Source organism: Fringilla coelebs (assembly GCF_963513975.1).
Source record: "Fringilla coelebs genome assembly, chromosome: 8".
Taxonomy (NCBI): Eukaryota; Metazoa; Chordata; class Aves; order Passeriformes; family Fringillidae; genus Fringilla; species Fringilla coelebs.
In genome coordinates, this window is record NC_140066.1 from 16,781,145 (window position 1) to 16,802,600 (window position 21,456).

The 21,456-nt window shown below is 40.3% G+C and overlaps 1 protein-coding gene across 8 annotated transcripts in view; it reads left to right on the top strand.

Moving 5' to 3' along the window:
* Positions 1-19,344, top strand: part of USP54 (ubiquitin specific peptidase 54) — a 91,928-nt gene extending 72,584 nt beyond the window's left edge. For 3 of the 8 annotated variants that reach the window (XM_084210897.1, XM_084210899.1, XM_084210896.1), the window contains 11 exons: positions 80-460; positions 1,474-1,708; positions 2,456-2,595; positions 3,600-3,773; positions 6,705-6,824; positions 7,963-8,155; positions 10,388-11,838; positions 14,196-14,314; positions 15,438-15,578; positions 17,041-17,227; positions 17,932-19,344. In XM_084210897.1, coding sequence (XP_084067023.1) covers positions 80-460; positions 1,474-1,708; positions 2,456-2,595; positions 3,600-3,773; positions 6,705-6,824; positions 7,963-8,155; positions 10,388-11,838; positions 14,196-14,314; positions 15,438-15,578; positions 17,041-17,227; positions 17,932-18,590 — 3,800 coding nt within the window. In that variant the 3' untranslated portion in view covers positions 18,591-19,344. Of the gene's footprint in view, positions 1-79; positions 461-1,473; positions 1,709-2,455; positions 2,596-3,599; positions 3,774-6,704; positions 6,825-7,962; positions 8,156-10,387; positions 11,839-14,195; positions 14,315-15,437; positions 15,579-17,040; positions 17,228-17,931 lie in introns of those variants that run through there. The other 5 variants (XM_084210900.1, XM_084210898.1, XR_014616367.1 and 2 more) reach the window with 5 other exon arrangements.
* Positions 19,345-21,456: the final 2,112 nt, after the last annotated feature.

The window sequence follows — 21,456 nt, forward strand, 5'->3', positions numbered from 1 at the left end:
GCATTAAGATGTTGCAAGTAGGGCTGCTAGTGTAATTTTAAGTTATTTTTGTGGCTTTTGCTATCTCTACAAACTGCAGGGGAAACCTTGAAGGAGAAACAAGCCCCCAGAACTGCCCCCAAGCCAACCAGCAGCACCAGCAGGCTGAGGGAATTTAAAGAGACAGTGAGCAATATGATCCACAGCAGACCACAGCAGATTTCCCAAACCATCCAGAATTCCCCTCGCGGAGGGAATAATGTGGATCAGACAGAAACACGACCCTCAAAAAGCCTGTCTGCACACGCCCGAGACTGGGAAGTGGAGAGTACCAGTAGTGAGTCTAAATCCAGTTCATCTAGCAGGTATCGGCCAACGTGGAGACCCAAAAGAGAGTCTCTGAATATAGACAACATCTTCAGTAAAGACAAGAGGAAACATTGTGGCTACACTCAGCTTAGCCCTTTCTCTGAAGAAGCAGGTAAGAGTTTGAGAATATTTACTTCAGAATGTGTGGGAAGTAAAATTTTGAACATGGAATTCAGGTCAGTGGTGAGTCATGTCTGTGAAGACTAAATCCTGTGTGGGTTTTCATATTGCATGCGTGGTAATTTTGTTTGATTTCTGTGTCCTACGTTTCCTGTCTGAGGAAAAATTATGGGAAACAATACCATCTACCCTGCTTGAATGGACACAAGCTATATTACTGGGTGTCCAAAGTTAGTCCTTTGGAGCGAGCTTTTGTATTGCTCTGTTTTTTCCTCTGGCTCATCATGGTATTTTTACTTGATGGCTCAGAGTATGGTGCAGAAAGTAACCTTGTGTATCAGTGCAGAGGTCTTGTGAAGATAAGAGCCTGGAAGCCAGTGATGATTTTACAGCTATGCAGCTTGTACACGGAGACTTTGCTGGTTTTGACAGTTGAAAAGAATTGGGAAGCATGAAGAGATATGTAAAGGGAAGGGGAGGAGAACACACTTGCAGGGAAGGAAGGGACGCAAACAAGAATTAAGTGGAAAGACTGTGAAATGTATAAGGGAGAATTTAAAAAAAACAAGTTTTCATGTCCTCTGTATAAGCCACAACAAATCATAAATAGCAAAATAAGCAGTGTAAAAAATGAGAGCAACTGAAATGGATATGACAGAGTATTGGAAATGCAGTTGCATATACTGTAAAATTATCTTGTAGAAATAAAAATTATTATGGGGAAGAAAGGATTTTCATTCCAGATTTAATTGTTACCTATGGGGGAATATGGTAAATTATACTGAAGGGGAAAGACTCAAAGATAAATTTGTGAACAGGTTATTGCTTAAAATTGCTAGGAAAGCTGTAAAAGTATTGCATTTTTCTTGCTTCATATTGCAGGTTTTACACAAAATTAAGGATGATGCTTCCAATTTAAACGTAGTTGAGAAGCTAACGTATATGGTTGTTTTGCTAGTATTGAAGCTTATGTCTTCTACCACTCTGTATTGTTTATCTTGACAGGTAAAGAACTTACTGAGAATGAGGTGAAGGAGCACGCTGTTCACGAGACAAGGTCAAGCCAGTCAAATGTCAGATACAAGCGTGGTGTGCTGGGCCGGGGCACCCAGCACCATGTGGTGGATCAACATCCTCATCTAATACAGAGGATGGAGTCTGGCTATGAAAGCAGTGAGCGCAACAGCAACAGCCCAGTTAGTCTGGACATGCCCTTGTCTGAAAGTTCAAGCACCCACAGGTACATTTCAGCAAAATTCACGTTTGGAATGATTGAAGTCTTGATTTCTTTTTTGTAGTTACATAATTTTGCAAAACAGTGGTCCTAGTTTTAAATACAGCTGTATCGAAACAGGGGAGAGATAGTAGGGAAATGGGAGCCTATTCTTCTTGTTATATTGATAACTTCCTGCTGGTGAGCAGAGAAAAAAACAGGGCTTGAGTGAGCAAGAAATATGGTCTAAAGTGATGCATCTGAAATAGTTGTGCCCTTAGCCTGTGATTTAAAAGCTTGTACTTTGAGTAGCTCATAGTCCTTTTTGTTTGCATTAAACCATTGATTCATAGGCACCTTGTACAAGATGAGAAATCAGTAGCCTTGTATAGAAATCTTTGTTTTCAGACGTACTTGCAATATTTGTATGTAAAAATACAGCACATTGTGTTTCTTTCCTTGACTTAGGAAGCTTCAGGTAATCAGAAATTGACGCTGTTTATGGCCAATAAACAGTATGTACGAATCTGTTCTGAACAACTCCTGGACCACAGTTTTAATATGAAATGCATCATCTTATGGAGGAGAATAAAATTACTGACCTCCTTGTTAACGTTCTCTTCCCCTGTTTCTCCCAAGATTTTCTTATGGTAGACTTCTTTAAAAATTAGATTAAAATGCAAGTATATGTTTGTGTGGATACAAAAAAGGTAGGTACAATTTCTCCTGGAGAAATTAGTCAAATGGTAAACTATAATTACTCTCTTCTTGGAGGGATGCTCATATGAAGAGAGCGAGTGGCTTTGTTCCTGCATGGCGCAACATCCCAAAGTCTCACAGTAGCAGCATCTTGGAAGTGGAGTCAACTTCATCAATTGGCAGCTGGACAAACAGCCCACACAGCATGGGAAATGGTAAGGCACACTTTGTAGGGGTGGTTATGCAAGGTAAAATGTATCGAGTTGTTCTTTACTTTCTGGATGTTTATGTTGACAGGAAAATAATAAGGAAAAGGGAGAAGCAACTTTGAAGAACATAAGTTTTACAAGAAATAATGATAAGATTTACCAAAGGGGATTGCAGAAAACTTTGTTGGAATATTCCCTTGATGATGTTGCTCTGGTGTGCCTTTTGTGTATTGACTTAAATGATAAAATAAAGCTATTTTTCCTATTCTTTCTTATAACTCAATATTCTGCCATCAGTCAAAAAAACCTTCCCAAGCATAATTCATAACTTAGTAGAGTCCTGCAAACCAGCTTCTAATTCTATACAAAATTCAAAACTGTTAGAACTGTGAATTCTTTTACAAGCTGCTTGGGCTGAGGCTAAGCTTTTCTGCTTATATATCATTCTAAGCAAATAATTTATTCCAGAGAGGGAAGGGAAGGGCAGCAGGAGAGACACTTGCTGAATACCAGTAATAGTTGGAGTGAGAATGATGACTGATGGATTTCTGTTGTGTAGGGTATTGAGGTGCTTTATTTTCCTCCCATTTTCATCCACTTCATGCAGTTAGATGAAAAACATCTCATTGGAATCCATATAGCTTCCGTGAACTAGTGATCTGGCTAATTTGACATGGCTTTATTTACAAGTTATAAACACAGCAAGAAGCCTCAAGATTTCATCATCAGCTTAGGGTTATTTCTTCCAATGGTTCTTTCTGTTCTACATGCTGTTTTTGTGAGTCAGTGAATCCATAGGCTGTGCTGCAGGGGAGCTTGAAGCACTGCTGTATTTTTATAAGTAAAACTTTACAAAACAAAATTTATGTTCTACAATTCTGTGGTCTCTCACTGTTATTACCTGATGTTAATTTTATTCTCAAATAATATTTCCTTGTCTTTTAAGGGATGCTTTAAGAGATGTAGCTATCAAAAACATTCGCTTGTTTGTTTGTTTGTTTGCCTTGAAGGTGGAGATATCTTTGTTCCTTTAAAGAGTGAGCTGGATGAATTGCAAGAAGAGGTGGCAAGGAGAGCACATGAGCAAGAGCTACGCAGAAAAAGAGAAAAGGAAATGGAGGCAGCAATGGGCTTTAATCCCCGTCCCAGCAGGTTCATGGATCTAGATGAACTGCAGAATCAGGGTAACCTTTGAATGCAGTACATTTTGCAAGATGGTAGTGCTGAAGTTTTTTAACCTTTGAATGTAATTTCCTGATTTAATTTGCATGTGTTTCTCTCACCACATCCACCCCCCATTACAGATTTGTACCTTCAGGAAGTAAAATACTGTCCACTTCAAACCTGTAGAGAGTAAAAAAACTGTTTGGTATTTTGACCAAATTTCTTCTTAAATGAAAAAGCAAAGTAATGTAGAGCTATTCTTAATATATCTGCATTTTTCCATTTTTTCAGTGATATACGCTGTTGATAGTATTGAGACTTTGATTTAGCTGTAAGCCTTTAACCAGCATCTTGGAATGAGCAGGGCTGTTTTTACATTTCAGGCACCTCAGCTTCACCTGCAGCAGAAGTGGTTAATATAAACCATTGTTCTATTTCTGCTTGATTTTAGTACCTTTGCAGCCCAGAGCAATTCTGCTTGTTCCTGCCCTTGTGTTTTGCAGTGTTTCTCCCTGCCTGGCTGTGTACCCAGAGCACAGGTGTTGGGACAAGTACTCTGGCTGGATCTAATTGAAATTCTGAGCTGGGTTTAGTTGCCTATCTTTTCTAGGGGAGAAGAATTTTTAAAAAATTCAAAACCAAAAATGAAGTTTGATTGTCTTCTCCATGACTCCTCATCTTTCTGGCAGGAGATGGCAGCAAAACAGGTTTAATTGGAAGGATGCAGCTGGAACAGAGGGAACATGACAGGATTCACATGTAATACTTTGTTTTAGCCCTGAATCTCCATCAGCCAGTAAGAGGATTCAGGAGAAAGGTGGGATAAAGTGCACTGACCCAGTCAAGAGTGAGCCTTGAAACCTGCTGGAACACTTAACTGGAGGTTGTTGGAGGGTGAGCAGAGCCAAGAAGAGTGAACACCTGGGCTCTGGTCTAACTAATGTATGTTTGATGAGGGTAGTCCTGCTGTGGTATCCTGTGCTGCCAGGCCTCCTGACATCCCCGTGCTGCATCCTCCAACCTGATGTAGAAGGGAGTTGAGGTTTCTGGTTTGCTACTCAAGGACAGGAAGGAGAGGTGCAGCCCACAGCAGTGCCAGTTTTGGACACGATCCCAACTGTGCTTTGCAACCTACAGCCATGCCAACTGCTCAGCAGGCAGAATGACACTGTGCCAGTGGCAGCTGAACAATATGATCTCCATGAGAATGTCTGACTGGGAATGTGTGTATAATTTTTGCTGACCATCAGTTATACTTTACAGTCCTACTATGGTCTGCTGGTAACCAGGTGAAAAATTCTGATGTACCAGAGTAGATGAATATATTTTTCTATTAGTATAGTGTTTACTTTTGAAACATGAATTCCAGTGGTTTAAAAATGGAAAAGTAAAACTCTATTGCTGAGCTTGTTGTCTTCTGTGCTTCTCCTGCATGAAAGAAAACAGCATATTCTCCAATACTTTACTCCTCTTTTTCATCTGTTCTGTTAGTTGATGGAAGCAAAAATTGCTTAGCTTTTCTTTGTTGAAAAGAAAGTCAACTAGACTAATGCCTAATCAAAAAAGAATTTAGTAGAATGTTCGAGGAGTCCAGATTCATTGACTTGTGATCTAGGGGAGTCTTTGTTTATTCCTTTTAAGTCTTTCCCCACCCCAGTCAGAGATATAATAGCTTAACAGACTGCTGGACTGCCTGGAAGGCTTGCTTGTATGCAGAACTCCAGAACACTTGTGACTCATTTTCCCCTCAAGTAAACTGCTAAATTCATGCAAAGAAGCTAACTTTAGTATTCTGCCCTTGATTACAAGCCTCAGTTGCCTTGATTTTGAAACTGAAGGTGCTGCTTGATTAACTTACTGCTCTAACAACTCTCACTTCTCTCTCCAGTACTAGCTTTTAATGGAGATTCTTTGGGGTTTATGGTGAAAGAGTTTGTATTTACATCTGTGCACGGCGATGTTAGGGAGCAGGTGTTAGGCAGGTTGAGAGAATGCAATTTATTGTTGGCTGATCAAAGTACTCACGTTCTCTGCCATAATGACAGAGATGTTCCATTAAAAAAGACCCACCTCTGAACGGAGTAAAAGTCAAGTTTTATTTTCTATTTTCCCTGTCTCATTTGAATGTTTACATTTTAGTGCATAATTTGCATAATGCCTAATAGGTGACACAAAATAGTTTGGGCATTTCTTCCTCTCAGAAATGGATGTTACGATGCCAGGACGCAGTTTCTTTTTGTGTCCAAAATTATTTATCCTTCTCTTCTCCAGGACTGTTTTCCAAATTGTTGCAAAAAGAAATTCTTGACAGTTGTCCCTTTCTTCTCAGCTTCCACCACCTTGTTTTTCAAGTTGCAAGACTGCTGGGTTTTTATATTCTGACTTACAGCAGTTAAGTGTATGCACTAAACTCGTTTATAGAAGTTTTTCATGCAGGCATTTATGTTCACACTCAACTTTGAGTTTTCTTCCCCAGACATGTTGGTTGTTTCAGTTGTTTCCATTTTTGATGAAAATGGATTTTGTCAGGAAACCTAACATACAATGAAAAAACCCTAATTTGCTGTATTTCTTTTACTGATGCATTTTGGTTTAGATTTGGTTCTAAATTTGGTTTAATTTTTTCTTGACAGAAGTAATTTGAACTGACTCTGTTCTATGTCTGTACCATCTTAAAGAGTTAAAAATAGTAGAATAAGCCAGTGCAGCTCTCTCAACTGAAGAAAATTTGAGGGAAAAAATGCATTTCATGTTTTACTGTGTGGATGTCAAGCATATCAGGGTGCTCAAAATGTACTTCTGCTTAGGGAAGGTTAGGTGGTGCAGTCTGGGATATGCACAGCCTCTGCAAGAATCCGTGTGTGGAAGGATTTGGTGATCAGAAAAGGGAGGAGGGTAAGTGAGGGTTCTGCAAGAATGAAACCAAAATGAAGGGTGCTGCCCATTTGCAGGGAGGAGTGATGGCTTTGAGAAGTCGATGCAGGAGGCAGACTCAATCTTTGAAGAGTCGCTGAATCAGGAGCAGAAGGGGGATTGTGCTGCAGCTTTGGCTCTCTGTAATGAAGCTATATGTAAGTAACCTTAACCGCCTGAGCTACTGCGCTTTGACTGTTTACTAATACAGAATAGAGGCTGAAACACCACATCACAGTAAGTGGTCAGGTCGTGATATGGGGGTCCAGCTGCTCTTTAGGAACATGCAGGTGGACAGAATTTTTCATTTTTACAAGCATTCCCATTTGGGGGTTTTAGTCCTATTCCTCTTCATCTCTGTTTTTTTCATGTTTACATTAATTTTGTTGTTCTCTCCAGTGCTAAGGTAGTAACAGCACTGGGGTGCTGATGTGCTCTTTTTGGTGCTGTTTTGTTTCAGCAAGCACCTGGTAGGTGGTTCCCCTTCCTACTCAGTCCTCACAATTTTTCTCCATTGTCAGGCCAAATTGCAAAGGCCATTAAGCTCCCCTGTTTTTCATGGAGGGTGTAGCATAGGAAGAAGATGGTAGCCCACTCTAGAGTCTTCTGGATTAGCAGAAGTGAACTATGCTGTACTTTAATTTCATGAAGAAAAAGGCATTAGGACATTGAAGTGCTTAAATGCATTGTGACCTTTGAGAATGTGTGCTATGTGATTTCATTTTATTTTTGGTGTTTTTCCATTATGACTGGCTGGCTGTCTCACCCCATGCTCCCCTCTGTCTGTGTAGAATGGCTGCAGACAGGGTGAGTAGCTCCTGTGCTGTTTTCATTTAGAAATTGGCTTTTATGGACTGCAGAATAAAGGGTGCAGCATACAGCTGTAGTGACAACTCTATTAGCTTTCTTTCCAGCAAGGAATGTCAAATCCCAGCTGGGTATTCCTGCACACAGTGGGAGTCCCAGGTATGAAGGATGCAGGAGAAGAGTACATGACAGAATGAAGCATCATTGTAGTGGGGCTGGAAAGAGCCTGTGTGAAGGGATGAGAAACTGGGCTAAAACAAGGATATTGTTTTTATTTGATTTTGGTTTAGTTTCAATTAATGTGTTTGTACACCTGGCTAAGCTGAATGTGCATTAATGGAAACAGTATCATCCTTGTGAATTCTTTTGTGGCAGTATTTGCATGGTCCATGTTTTTTGTTCCTGCTGCATCTTTTTTTTTTTTTTTTCTTTTTCAATTTTATTCCTTTTTTCTGTTTGTTTTCTGCTATGTTTTCTTTTGCATTTTAGCTAAACTAAGACTTGCCATGCATGATGCCAGCGCTAGCACTCACAGCAGAGCCCTAGTCGATAAGAAGCTGCAAATCAGTATCCGAAAAGCCCGGAGCCTCCAGGATCGCATGCAGCGCCAACAGCCACCGCAGCCGCTGCCTCCGCCAGCCTGCCACCCACCACAGGGCGGCACCATGGCCCAGTCTACAAGGTAGTGCGAGTACCTCGCCTAGGCACGGACCTGGGCTGCATCTGTGAGCAGTGCAGTCTGGAGAGAAATGGCAAACTATGTACATTCCCCAGATAGTCCAAGTCCTACTGTGTTACACCTATTCTCTTCTCTTGGTTAAATCCTATTGTAAAACAGTCAACTGCTCCCTTTTTCCCCTCCCCACCACCCCTTCTCCCAGTCTTTATAGAATAGTCCAATGTGCATGTGTTCAAAATGTGATCTGTGACACAGAATTGTAGCAGTCAGTGCCTGGCAGCATTGATGTCTCATGCACCAAGGGAAAAAATACAATAGACAGTAATCTGGCTAAAAAAAGTGGGGATACGTTAGGAAAAAATGGGAGTGATTATAATCAGGAGCAGTTTCAGGACTCAGTAAAAGACTGTACTGCAGTCAAAATTCTGCTATAGTTGCTTTTATCTTGGGAATATCAGCCAGAGTGTTTAGTGCTCTGTAGTTTGAAAACTGTCGAGTACACTGGCCTTTTCTTTGTAGTCCACTTCTCTCGTGGTGCACTGGTACAACTCTTGAATCCAGATCCTGATCCTCTCACCTTGACTACTCCATCATTCTTCATTTTCTTTCTGTGCTTCTCAGCATCCTGTAGCCTGGCTTACCAGCCCTCCTCAGTGTCTCTTCATGATTCTTTCTTCCATACTATCTTTAACTACAGCATAATTAACTCTCTGCTATAACTGATCCTTTCTTCCTACTGTCTTTAGCATGCAGCTTAATCCTTCTTTCTTCCCATGCCATTCCCTCCTAGCACTAGACCATCCCTATCCAATTTCTAGGCTGTTTCTTGAACTGTTAGGTTTTTTTCCTCTCCCCTTCCTAACATGTTGTATTGCCCGAAGCTTAGATAAAATCTCAGATGAGAATCTTTTTTCTGTTCCTTTCTGTAAAATGCCGGGTACAGCTATATCCAAACCCAATTAATTTGCACACCTGACAGGCTATAGTTCATAACATTCTTTTCTTTTCCTGAAGTACCTGAATTACATGTAATGAAAGCTGATCTTGTTGTCAGTCAGGGGTCTATTATAGTCTCTCTTACAGGAGAAATGCAGAGCTCAAATTAGGCATTTTGGCAGATTCTAAGAAAATGAAAAGCACTTTCTTAACTAGTTTTCCTAATGCTAAACTCACTCATGGCTGCTGTGTGAAAAGAGCGTTACTTTTGCAAAACATTACATCCAACTGAATGTTAATATTTCAGTCAAGGAAAAAGAAAACCCTATTCATAGCCAGAGTTCTGTACTCCAGCTTTGATTTAAATAACATTGTAGACAGTACAAATTTGCACATTCCTTACAAGTAATATTCTATTGCTAAATGCATCAACTAGGTCTTCATGATAACTTTCATTCCATGCATCTCAAGGAGGAGACAAAGCAGTAATTTTACAGTTGCCTTAAGTTTTCTGCTGGAGCTGATGTAGCCTATCATTTTCTCATAGGCTGTGAGCTTACTACTGATTGTTCTATCTGTATATTAAAATGCTAACTAAATGCAGAAAAATGCCAGGGACATGTATGATTCAAGAATATAACTGTCTTGCATTGGTACTTAAAAGATTGAACATTATTTTCTACAAGTATGCTTACGATACAAATTATTACAGAGTAATAGTTATGTATTTAACTTGATCTTTATTTAATGTTTTAGATAAATATCTCAAAAAATTAGGCTATGAAAATGATATGAGAAAAATTTCAACCTGTTCTTCCATTTGTCAAGTCATTCTTCATGAAGTTATCGGGAGAGAGCGGTCCTTGCAGAAATACTGTCAGTTCACGTTCAGATCACAAACATGCCCAAAGTATTTTAAAAGATATCTTAAGATGTTACTGTTGAAAACAGTTATTTTATATAAATGCTATTCTTACTCTTACTGTTATCCCTTCTCATATACTAAGTGTACTGGTTGAAATGCCTCTAGTGCTGTGCAAGAATTCTTCATATAGAGCCTAATTGTAGCAAAATACTCTTAAAAATATGAAATGGATTCAGTTAGATTGTTAGAGTAGGAAAATAAAGTTAGAAGCAAAGGATTAACACAAATGTGTCTTGTGAATTAATGCAAAGTCTTCATCAGAACACAGTGAGCAGAGTGTGTTGAGCTTTATGTCAGCTAGTGCAGGGTCTGTACCCTAGGAATAAACGTAAGCAATGACTACTGCTAATCATTTACTCTTCTGTGTGTTTTAGTGAACAGACTGGCCCGCTCCAAGTACTGCTGAGCCAGGAGGTACCACTGGAACCCAACAAAGAAGTGGAATTTGGGTCCAGTTCTTTCTTCCACCCACCTGCTTCCTGCCATGAATTGCACTCATCATTATATCCAGAGTCTTCCTCCTTGCCCCCTTCTGAAAGCAATCCATCCAACAGGATCTCTCCAAACTTCCAGTCTGCTTCTGCTGATTTTCATGACCAAGTTCCCTCTTTTCCCTGTAGGCAAGGGTTGGCAGAGAGGTCTGCAAGAACTGAGAATGAAGCCCACAAGAGTGGGGAATTTGCTGACACGACAGCCACAGGTCTAAAAGACTATAGGGATTGCTGCAGTAGCGGCAAGTTAGAAGAGGTTCATAACATAATGCCTGTTCTCACACCTCAGTACCAATCCAAGGCTAACGCAGTAAACTCTGGGTCTTTGCCTACACTGTTTCCCTGTCCACATCCACCACAAGCAGCATCTCCTGAAAAGGACAGCCAGCACAGTCCTTGTTCCAAACTTGCAAGCTCTCCAGTGCGGCCCAGCATTGATCTTTTAGGGACCTATCATGCAATGACCCCTGCAACTTCATCCCCTACACAGCAGTGCTCCTCGGATCCTTTGCAGAAAAATAAGTACTACAGAGCAAGCAGCCAGGAGATTTTATTTCCCTCACAGGGTGAATATGGCACAGCAGACGGTTGTAAATCTGAGGCTTTTAGTACAAAGGGACATGTTCGCTCCTTGGCAGAGCAGTTTCAGAAAATGCATGCAGTCTCCCAGAGAAAAGGTACTCGTGAAAAAGACTGGATTACTGCAGTGTGTCAGGATGAGAAGTCTCCAAAGTTAACACAAAAGTCTTTCATCAACCATTCATCTTCCGGTTACAGACAGCTAATCCATCAAAACCAAGAAAATAAAAACCAGACTTCTGAAAAATTACACTCAACTGTGGATATTAGGGACGGGGTAGTTTCTTTGAAGGGTTTTAGTGCCCAACATGTTGCTTCTGTGAGTTTTTGTTCTCACAGTGAAGAACTGTGTAGAAGAGGTGGACAAAATATGGCAGACCCTGTACCCTACGTGGAAAGGCACTGTCATGATGGAGGAATGAAAGAGGTGGATGATGGAGCTGCTAGTAGCATGGTTGCCTCTAAGCCTGTGGACCGTTGGGTGAATAATGTTACTAGGTGTTACAGTTCTCAGAAGGCTAAGAATACTGAATGGCTTCCTGTACCTGGGAGGAGTCCACTCCTTTCTGATCAGAGAGCAGTTGGAGATGACTTGAGCAGGATCCCAGTACACCTGCATCCACAGTGGAATCAAGACACAGAACAGGAGCTCTCAGAACTGGAATCCCTCTATCAGACTAGTCTGCAGGCATCTCAGGCCACTAGGCCTTTCTTGGGAAGACAGGACAGTGCTAGGTATCCATTTGACCAATCAGGTAAGAATGATGCAGTTGTTTTTCTTGGTTGACCTGCCTATGTACTCCAGTGTAGGTGAAGATGCATTTTCCAGTTGATTTAGTTAAACAGGTATTAATCTGTGCACAGATGCAGAAAAATTCAGATTCTGAATTTAGACTCTGGAAACTTTCCAGCTGACTAGAGAAAGCAGTGTCAAAGCCTGGGGTGGCTGCAGAGTACCTGTTGATCATGGCAAACATCTGTTAAGAGCAACATAGAAATAATTGATCCTGTTTTCAAGTAGAGAGCTAGCTGCTTATGTCAGGCTAATGAATTTTGCTGTTTGACAGTCCTGCACCCCCTCTGGAATTTATTGAACTGTTTCTATCCCTGATGCTCATGTTCTCCACATTGGTGAATTTTAACTGATATTGTTGTAATTGAGAATTTGGTCTGTATCTGATTGAGGGAAGTAACTTTTAAAAGTTTTTCAAGGTCTGAGAGTTGAACCTGTGTTTTGCTAAGGACTGCCTGCTTTAAGTTCTGTAAAATTACTTGTGAAAGCAGCACTGTGGGTACATGAGGATCCATGAGATCTTGTGGATTAGTTGATGCCGAAAGAAAACAGATTCCATCAGTGAGGACATCCAGCTGTTGCTGGACACATTCAATTAGAGTCTGATGACAGCAGTCTGGTTCCACTTAAGCTGATCTAATCTCCTGCCTGAGATAGGACAACCTTGTTTCTCTGCTTCACAAGTGAAGCAAATTCCTTTATAATCTGTGTCATTGCATTAAGGTTATGAATTTTCTGCTTAAATACAAGGCAACCTGAAATTGGATGGGTACCAAAGTGACACAGATATAGCTGTACACATATGATGTATATTGCAATGAATACATACACAGGACAGGTTTTCCCTGCCCTGCAGCCATGTGGAGCCCCCATCATCCCTGACAATGTCAGACCTGGCTGTGACCAGAGTGAGTACTGCAGTAAAGTCTTGAGCAGATTTTTGTTGAACAGCTTGAGTTTTCTCTGGAGCTCTTGTGTCTTGCAGTCCGCTCACAGATCACTTAAGATGTCAAAATGTGGCTTTTTACTATTTGTTGTCCTTTTGGTTTACTTTCAGAGTTAGGCAGGATCTGACTTCACAACTTGGCAGATACTGTCTTGCATGGGCTTGAATCAGAAGGTCTTATATATTCCTACTTAGCTGACTGATTTTGGAAGTTCTTTCTGGAAATCTACCAGCATAAAGCCCAGTTGTTTTAGTGGCAGCTGGAGTTTGAGTTCTGTCATCAAATGACCCATTTCTTATGTTGACTTTTCTTGCTTATTTTCCCACCACATATTTGATATGAGATAGGGATATTCTTCTAAAGTTAAGTTTGTATTTGAGATCATCTGGTTTGCTGTAACTTTCAGTTGTTTTTTCCCAATTTAATTTCTGCAAATTCTGTATAAAACTGAAAAGTTTGAACCAGTGCATCTACTGTGATGAACTGGATGAAAATCACCTGATTTTTTTTTTTTTTCTTTTTTTTTTTACTCCTAGGTCTAGGTCTAGGTCTTTCTTTCTTTTAACTTGAAAATTAATATGTAACCTAAATCCTGTTGAAACTTTGACCCATATCCACTGGTTTTGTTAGAACGTTGCATTTAGAATCTTGGTGAAATGCCTCTGTTTCATTAGAGGGGCTTTACAGCACAGTTGAAGCCAAGTCAGATGCAGCCACCTCAATGCAGAAAAGGTTGTGTTATGAGCATATCACCTGTCTTCCTTTTTAGAGGAACTAACTCCCTGTGACCAGTTTAAATTAGGCCATTGATCTGTCTATTCCATGAGCAATTTTAGGATTGTAAGTGGTTGATGGGGATTGCACAGAAGTGAATTGTAGCAATCCTACTTTAAAATAACATCTATAAGTATTTAACCAGCACAGCAAATGGCTGAGAAATGGTAGCATTGAATGGGAAGGAGCAGGTGAATGTGTGGGGAGGGAACGTGAGGCTGACTTTTTTTATCCCAAATAGCTTTAGGAAACATCTTTCTGATAGCTGATTTTCTGTCTTTTTGGGCTCTCTAAACAATCTCACCTCTATATCAGGCAAGTGTTGGTGTGCAGTTAAGTAATTTAAATCTTAAATAGTTCAATTACCTGCTCCCCTCAAGACTGCAGAAGGGCCAGGAAAGTAGCCATAGTATCCTGATAGGCTGTCTCTCCTTGAAATGTTGGGTGTTAGGTGATGTATTCGTGTTCCAAGGATCTGTGACTTCTTGTTTTTGTGTGTATAGTCCCTCTGTCTTTGCTGGAGTCAGACCTAAGGTAGTCAGAAATGTGCCATAACATGCAATCAAGTGTTGAATTTAATCAGTGTTTTCCTTCCCAGTCTCTGTGAACCCGGGTGTGAGGAAGTTGCCTGCTACAGCTGGCATGGGTCTGTCGAAAACCCCAACGGCGGAGATCGAGCGCAGTCTGTGTGGATCCAGTGTCTCTTCTGTCTCCAAGGTGACATTTTGGAACTTAAGATGTATTAGAGGGGGAAGGGCTCTCCCTGTGCAAGGAAGAATTTACAGTGGAATAAGTGAAGTACATTATGAAAAAGATACTGGGGTCATTTTTATTAATGTTAGAAAGAATTTTAAGCACAGTCTAGCACAGGATTAACTAGCTAAAATGTGAGTGACTCATGCTGCATGCAGTCAAATGATCTAAATTCTGGCTTGGAGGAAGACATTCCTGAAAACATTACGATCTGGTCTCTTTCAGCTTAGTGACACGAATTCCCTTGCATCACAGCTGATGATAACTGCTTCTTAATTTTACCACTTTGCAGGGGCACAGGCTCTCTGTTTTTTTTTTCACTGTGTCACTATATATTTTTAAAGTGGGTGATAATTTGTTATTTGCTACAGTTGGTAGTTAGTCACATCAGAGTGGGAGAGCATTCTTTCTCGTTTTTTCCTGGGAAGAAAATGTTTAAATAACTGGCAGTTACATATCACTGCCTGTATATGAAGACATGGAAGTATTTTCAAGAGGAATGACATTTCCTGTAATATCGCTGTATTTGTTAAAGGGAGCTCAAAGTCTGTTCGTTTATAGAACAAAAGAAAGGAAGGATGGAATAAATATTTCCCTTGCTTGCATAAGATTAACAAACTTCCAGCATTCATCAGATAATCCTAGATTTTTTTTTTTTTTTGGTTATGAGAAGACTGTAGTATTTTATCATAAGATGATTGTCAATTGCAGCCATGATTATCTCTCCAGGGGCAGTGATGCCTGTAGCAGCAGTCAGTCTTTTAGGTGGATTCATCCCACTAAAGACATTTTGTCCTGGCTTTAGATACTTATAAAAGAATGCATCTCATTTAGACAAATCAATCTGTGTTTATTTTCTAAGGTAAGAAATACTATCAGGAATAGTACTTTTAATCAGCAGATCCAACCAGACCCATTTATCTTAAGTTTTCAAAGTAGTACCTGAGTGAAGGATTTCAGGAGAGAAAGGTCATTAAATATCATTGAAATATCCTCCATTATATTTCTCTTCATCTGTTGCCTATAATTATTGTACAAAATTGATTTTATGAAAAACCTTATCTGAAACGTGGGATATTGTCTGCAGGTCACATTTACCAGAGAACATAGCAGGGAACCAGAAGAGGAGGAAATATACAGTGCAGAGAATTTCCGTCGCATTGCTCGCAGTCTCAGTGGGACAGTTATCTCAAACAGAGAAGAGACCTTGGTCTCTTCTCACAGTTTTGTAAGTAGAATGATGTGCAGCTTTCCAAAGAGCTATCATCTATGTGTAGGGTTGCTGTTTTCTGTGTCTTCATTTAGTAGTTAACAAACAAGAGAGAAGACAACTCAATAATAAGCCATGATAAAAGCCTGTCTTTTTTTGTTTTGTCTTTGGAAGAAGAATGAACTTTTATATAAATAGCAAAGCTGTCTTTTTCAGGTATCATTGCAGACTGGTGGCTGCTGCAGCTGATAGGCATGTCAACTAACATTACTTGTCAGTATGCAGAAACAACCAGTATAAACATTTTTTTCAGTTGACTTAAAGCATTTTCAAGAAAGCTTCTCATACACTTATAATTTCAAAAAAAACCCACCGGTACCAATAGAAAAGTTTCTGCTCTCTTGTGAGTTTATTAAGCAAGTAGCATTTTTAGAGAGTAAAAGTAAACATTAAAGGGGAGGCAATTTGGTACAGTTGCATACAGAAAATAACTAAAAGTAAGGGGATTGATCTTTCCTTTGTCCTTTCTGTTAAGTAGTCTTAGATGTAATTTTAAAGTGTCAGAAAAACAGTAACAGAGTGTTTAGCAACATAGCTAGATATAATGTCAAGTTTTGGCTTGGACTGAATTTTTTGCAAACTCTACTCAAACTTTTATTTGAAACCAACTGTGTAACAGGTATAGAAGAGTCTCAGTTACAAAATCAGTTAGTTAGAGAGGTTGCTCCAATTGCACCTCTCTGCTGCGTACCATAAACTAAGTATATATCAACTTTGAAGAGTTTGCTTCTCGGCATGCTAAGGGCTCTGACATACCTGGAAGTGCTGGCAGAAGCAATTACAAACCTCTAGCTGTCCAAGACCCGCTCTTTCTGCTAAGGTTTCTATCCCCACAGCACAAGTGGCCAGTAGGATGATTGTCTGTTTCAAGTAAGTCACTGCACTCAAGTCTGTGATGGTTTGTTGTGCCATTCAGCCATCCCTGCTTTTTGGGGTAGGTGTCTCCTAATAGAGGCAAATGGTACAGCACAGGTAAATACTTCAGCTGTGAAAGGTAAATCTGTTCACAGTCTGGAATCAGAGCTTTCAGTAAAGCCTGGTAGAAAATAGAAAAGAATCAGCAATACTGTATTTCATGGCTTGTGTAGCATGCCATTTCCAATGCTGAGTGGCCTGACATTGTTTGGTGTATTCAGTTTGTCAGCCAAACCCCAGGAGTGGTTTGTGTTTGTTTTGGCTTTTTCTTTTTGTCACAATTCCAGTCTAATGATCCTATGTAGCCCACCACTTCAGTAAGAGCCTTACTGGATTGATGCAATTTTTGTCTGTCTGTGTCTTTTTCACATACAGATGCATGTTTTTGTTCCAGTGACACATCCCTTTCTTCCTTGGATCGACACCACCTTTGCTTGTTTCAGCCCAACTCTGTGTTTACTCATCATTTTATGTTCTGTTCTTCTCCTTTCTCATTTTACAAAAGGAAGCACCAAATACGAGGAAAATGCCAGTGGACACCAGCCACCGTTCTTCCAGCTCCACTTCCCTTCCTTTCCCCCATGATCCTCCTGTATTTCCCTTTGATCCCCAGCACAACCCAAACCAGGTGCAGCACCCACCCCATGATGTACTGATGCCCAGCATGGTGGGCAAGGCACGTAAACTGTCAGGTAATAATCACAGGACTTTTCATCCTTCTTCGTGATCAGAAATATTGCTGAAGTACAGCTCCTCAGCTCTTGTCTTTCATAATGGAGTTTCACTATCTGCCTGAATTCCTCCAGAAATCTGGAAGGACAAATCACATTTCCTCTTCTCTGTCCTTCAGAATTTTTCTGTGATTCTGTGCTAACTGTGCATAACCAAAGCCAGTGTTTATAGAAACATTATGATGGCTATATACAAAGTCATATCAATATTTTTATGAGTTATTTTCTTTAAAGTATTAGTAAGACCCACCACCTTGTTTCCATGTATAAGAGTACTTCCACAAGTTACTCATTCCCACAAATCACACATGTGCCAGTAGAAATAACTACTTCCTGCATGAGAATTATTTTCCTGTGACAGCATCAAAACCAGTTTGATCTGCCAGCCTTGGAATACTTTGTTGGGCTCCTCTATGATGAAACAAGGGGCTAGTAAAGAAATCTGTGACAGCAGCTGCAGTAGGATAAGGAGAGGAAATGCAGTGAGGAAAATGAATGCTGGAAAAGGTACAGCTAGCTTTTATTCAGAATTGCATGTCAGCCAGTAACTGGATGTACTAGTGATTTCATTGTTCTTCTGTCACCTGCTGGCCACAGATGATAGTTCAGAGAGGATGAAACAAAAACTATAACTAAGCAAACCTTTTTTAAAAAATTTATTTCAGGAGATCAGAAGAACATCATCCAGAAACTTCTGGTTGTGCCTGACAGGTGTGAAGCTTTCCAAGGTGAAGACTACCCAGGTGTGGCACTGAGCTATGGGAGTCTCCCTTGTGTACCCAAAGGCACCCTCTCCCAGGGGCAAAAGCCTCTTGTTAATTTGCATTTAGGAGGTGGAGCATCGAGTGTCTCTGGCCGTTTGCTGAACACAAGTCATCCTTCTGCACAAACAGCCACGTTACCAGATAAGCGAACAATGCTCTGGGGGAAGCATGCTGGCCAGCCAGGCAAGAGTTTCCAGGAAGGCATCCTCCAGCAGCCTTCACAACATCACATGCATGAATCTCATGCCATCGGTTGCAGACTACCAGCCAGCACAGACTACAGCACTTTAAGAATACCACGTGAGCCTTCTTGGGATCCCGGTGCTTCTCAAGGTTGCCCTGTGCCCCCGTCTTGTGTTAAGGCTCCGGGTCCAAGGAGAGTAGATATGCCTCCAGAAGAAGACTGGCGAGAGAGCAGCTACACCCCTCAGCCTGGCAGAAGGCGAATGCTGCCAGTGCATGTGATGGATGGGACTTTTGCTTCTGCTTCTGAGGCACACAGAAATATGCTGGCTCGAGCAGCAGCAGCTACTGGCACCATGCGAAATAATGGCTGGTGAGATCCCATTCACTCCGTGTGCCCCAGGACGCCACTCTGTGGACTAAGGTTGTTTGCCGGAGTGTGGATTGCATGGAGACAGGAAAGTCTTTCAAACAGTATCTGTGCCAGTTTTGTCTGAAAATGTAGCTATACAGTATGTGGAAACTAATTGCACTGTATTTTGTTTCTGACACTACTGAATTGCTGTCTGGATGGGGAATCTTAACTATTTTAGTCCTGGCCTCTCCTAGCAAACAAGTGCTATAGGAATGGTAATTTGCTTACGGGTAAGTTCAGAAGTGTGCACACGTTTTGAAGGAAGATGGCAACTAACAAAAGGACATTTTTAAGGACTCTTTTTCATGAAATGTAGCTTTGTTAAATTCTTCACAAAACGAAACCAATCCTTTTGTTTTCTTCTCCTTCCTCTCTCCTGTTCCTTCCTAGGGAAAATAAAAAAAACTGATCCACCTTCCAGGTTCCAGTAAATCTGCACTTGGCAAGTGGTAGTTAGTAAAACAAGCATGGTTTTCAATGTTCTGAGATCTCATACAGAGATCACAGCAGAGGAAGTGACAGGGAGAGATTGTTCACAGTAAACCCCAATTTTCTCCACTTCTTTAAGCAAACTAATGATGCTTCAAACAGAAAAGACTGTTAATGCTGCACGCTTAACTACACCAATGTAAACACAGAATAAGTTTAACTATTTTAGTGTCAAGCATACTTGCTTTTGTAAGTATTTTTCAAATAAATCTATGAAAATAGTTCTATTTACCTGTCTGTGTTTGAGCTTTCTTTTCTGTTTAGCTTTACTTTTCAGTTGGCTGGAAATTTCCAATTAATTTTCTTACACATGAACAAACATAAGTAAGTTGTTTATTCTAGTTCATTAACAAAATTTATGTAATAAACACTTAGATTGGAGGACATGCCTAATTTTGACTCAGGACTTGATGTGTTTAATTACTACTCAGCATTGAAGTTTCTCCTCATGATAGACAATTAAGTATTCTTCAAAAAGTATTTTGAGACTGACTACTTGTTTTATGGAAAACTACTACATTTAAGCAGGCTGGTAGTGTATGCAGATCTACAGAAAAATCATAATCATTAGAAATTATTGGTGTGGAGAGAAATGTCATTTTAATCACACTTGCACTCCTGCTCCTGCAGATGCTTTCAGGTGTGGTGGTTGCAAGGTGTTCAGAAGCGGGGGGGGGGGGGCAGTTCTCTTCCATGCTTGTCCTGGTGCGTGGTTCTGTTGGGAACAGGGCTGGAGCTGTGGTGGTGCCAGTGCTGCTGGAAGGGCTGCCCTGCTCTGCCCTGCCCCATCGCTGCCCTGTGAATGACAGGATAATCTAAGAAAACAAGCTGCCAAAGTAAAGTACAAAGTCATCACTTCAAGAATCAATATAAAGTATGAAACTTCTGCAACTGAAGACAGCGTGCATGCTTAGCTTTCTTATGTCCTTGTGACCAGGAAAGAATGGAAGTGTACTTACATACAGCTCTGCAGAATAATTTTGAGTTGATGCAATTTATTAAAATAATCAGTAGTAACCAAGTGTGTTTTTTTTAAGGGAACTGTTGTGTTTATTCCGTTACAGTTCTAGCTACCAGGTTTCAAAACTGTTTTTAAATGTCCTTTGTATATCAGTTGCTTTGTATGAAGTTAACCAGAGGCCTGAAAAGGAAAAACTGGGTCCATACCAAGCAGTATATTAGTACATCTGAAGAGAAACTGAAGTACATTCAACAATATATTTAACATGGGAGGAAACGTGAGGCTGGAAAAATACTGTCACTTCAGCTTCAGCTTGTGCCTGCAAATTTTAGTAAGGTCAGCAGGATAATATTTACTTTGTAATTCTTTTGACTAACTTGTCTTTTCAGTGATATTTATACCATACAAAAATCAATTATGTAGTAGTTTAATAGCTTGTTAAAGTTCACTGTTGCTTATAGGAAGGGTGAGGAGGAGGTTCCCACAGGAATTCAGCAGCTATTTAGAATTCTTAAGAGTTAACAGTTTGTAAGCTTTGATGCAATATAACCTTTTCTTTGTCCCTGGCTGAAGAATATGTTATTGGATGTAATTAAATGAAATGAATGCCATACATACTTAAATTCACTTTTAAAAAAATAAGTTAATGTCAGTTCTCCTAAATATAAAATTCTTACTCCCTGTATTTCTATGATCGCTCATTCTGTTTATAATATGCATTTAGACCTTGTGTAGGGAGCAGAAGAAGGCAATAATAAAATGAAGAGTAACTTGGTGTCCTAGCAGTAGCAAATTATATAAGTATGATCCTTCTGAGTTTGGAAAAGGAACTACCTAGCACAGTTCCTTCTCTCAAAGGCTACTAAGTTTGTACCTGCTGTTTGTGGAAATCATATTTAGACCTGCTGAGCAGCACATGTGCTCAAATGGAGCGTGCAGCACTTGGGAGTTAACCAGAATGTGCTCTGCTTTAGAGAAGGGAAGTGCCCATTTCTTTTTAACAAAGGCTACTGCACCCACATTAAGATGGGGGAATTTGGGAAGAGAGAAGGAACTGTTCACTGATAATTTACCCTGATTGTTAACATTGCTGGAATGGACTTACCTGTGATGGTTGGGTAGGACATAGAAAGTACAGGCAGGACTCCAGAATACTGGAATTCATGAAGGGTTTGGATCAAATGTTATGTAGGGAGAGGGGTAGGGCAGAGGTGTAGGGAGAAGAGAAGGAGGAAAGCAAAAGAAATGGTGGATTGGAATAGGAAGGAACAGATGGATAGGTGGAAAAGGCAGAATGAAAGGAAATGTGTGCGTATCTTCGCTCAGATGTGTCTCTTTTTAGGGAACACTCGGTAATCAGTCTAAATTTTCCTTCATT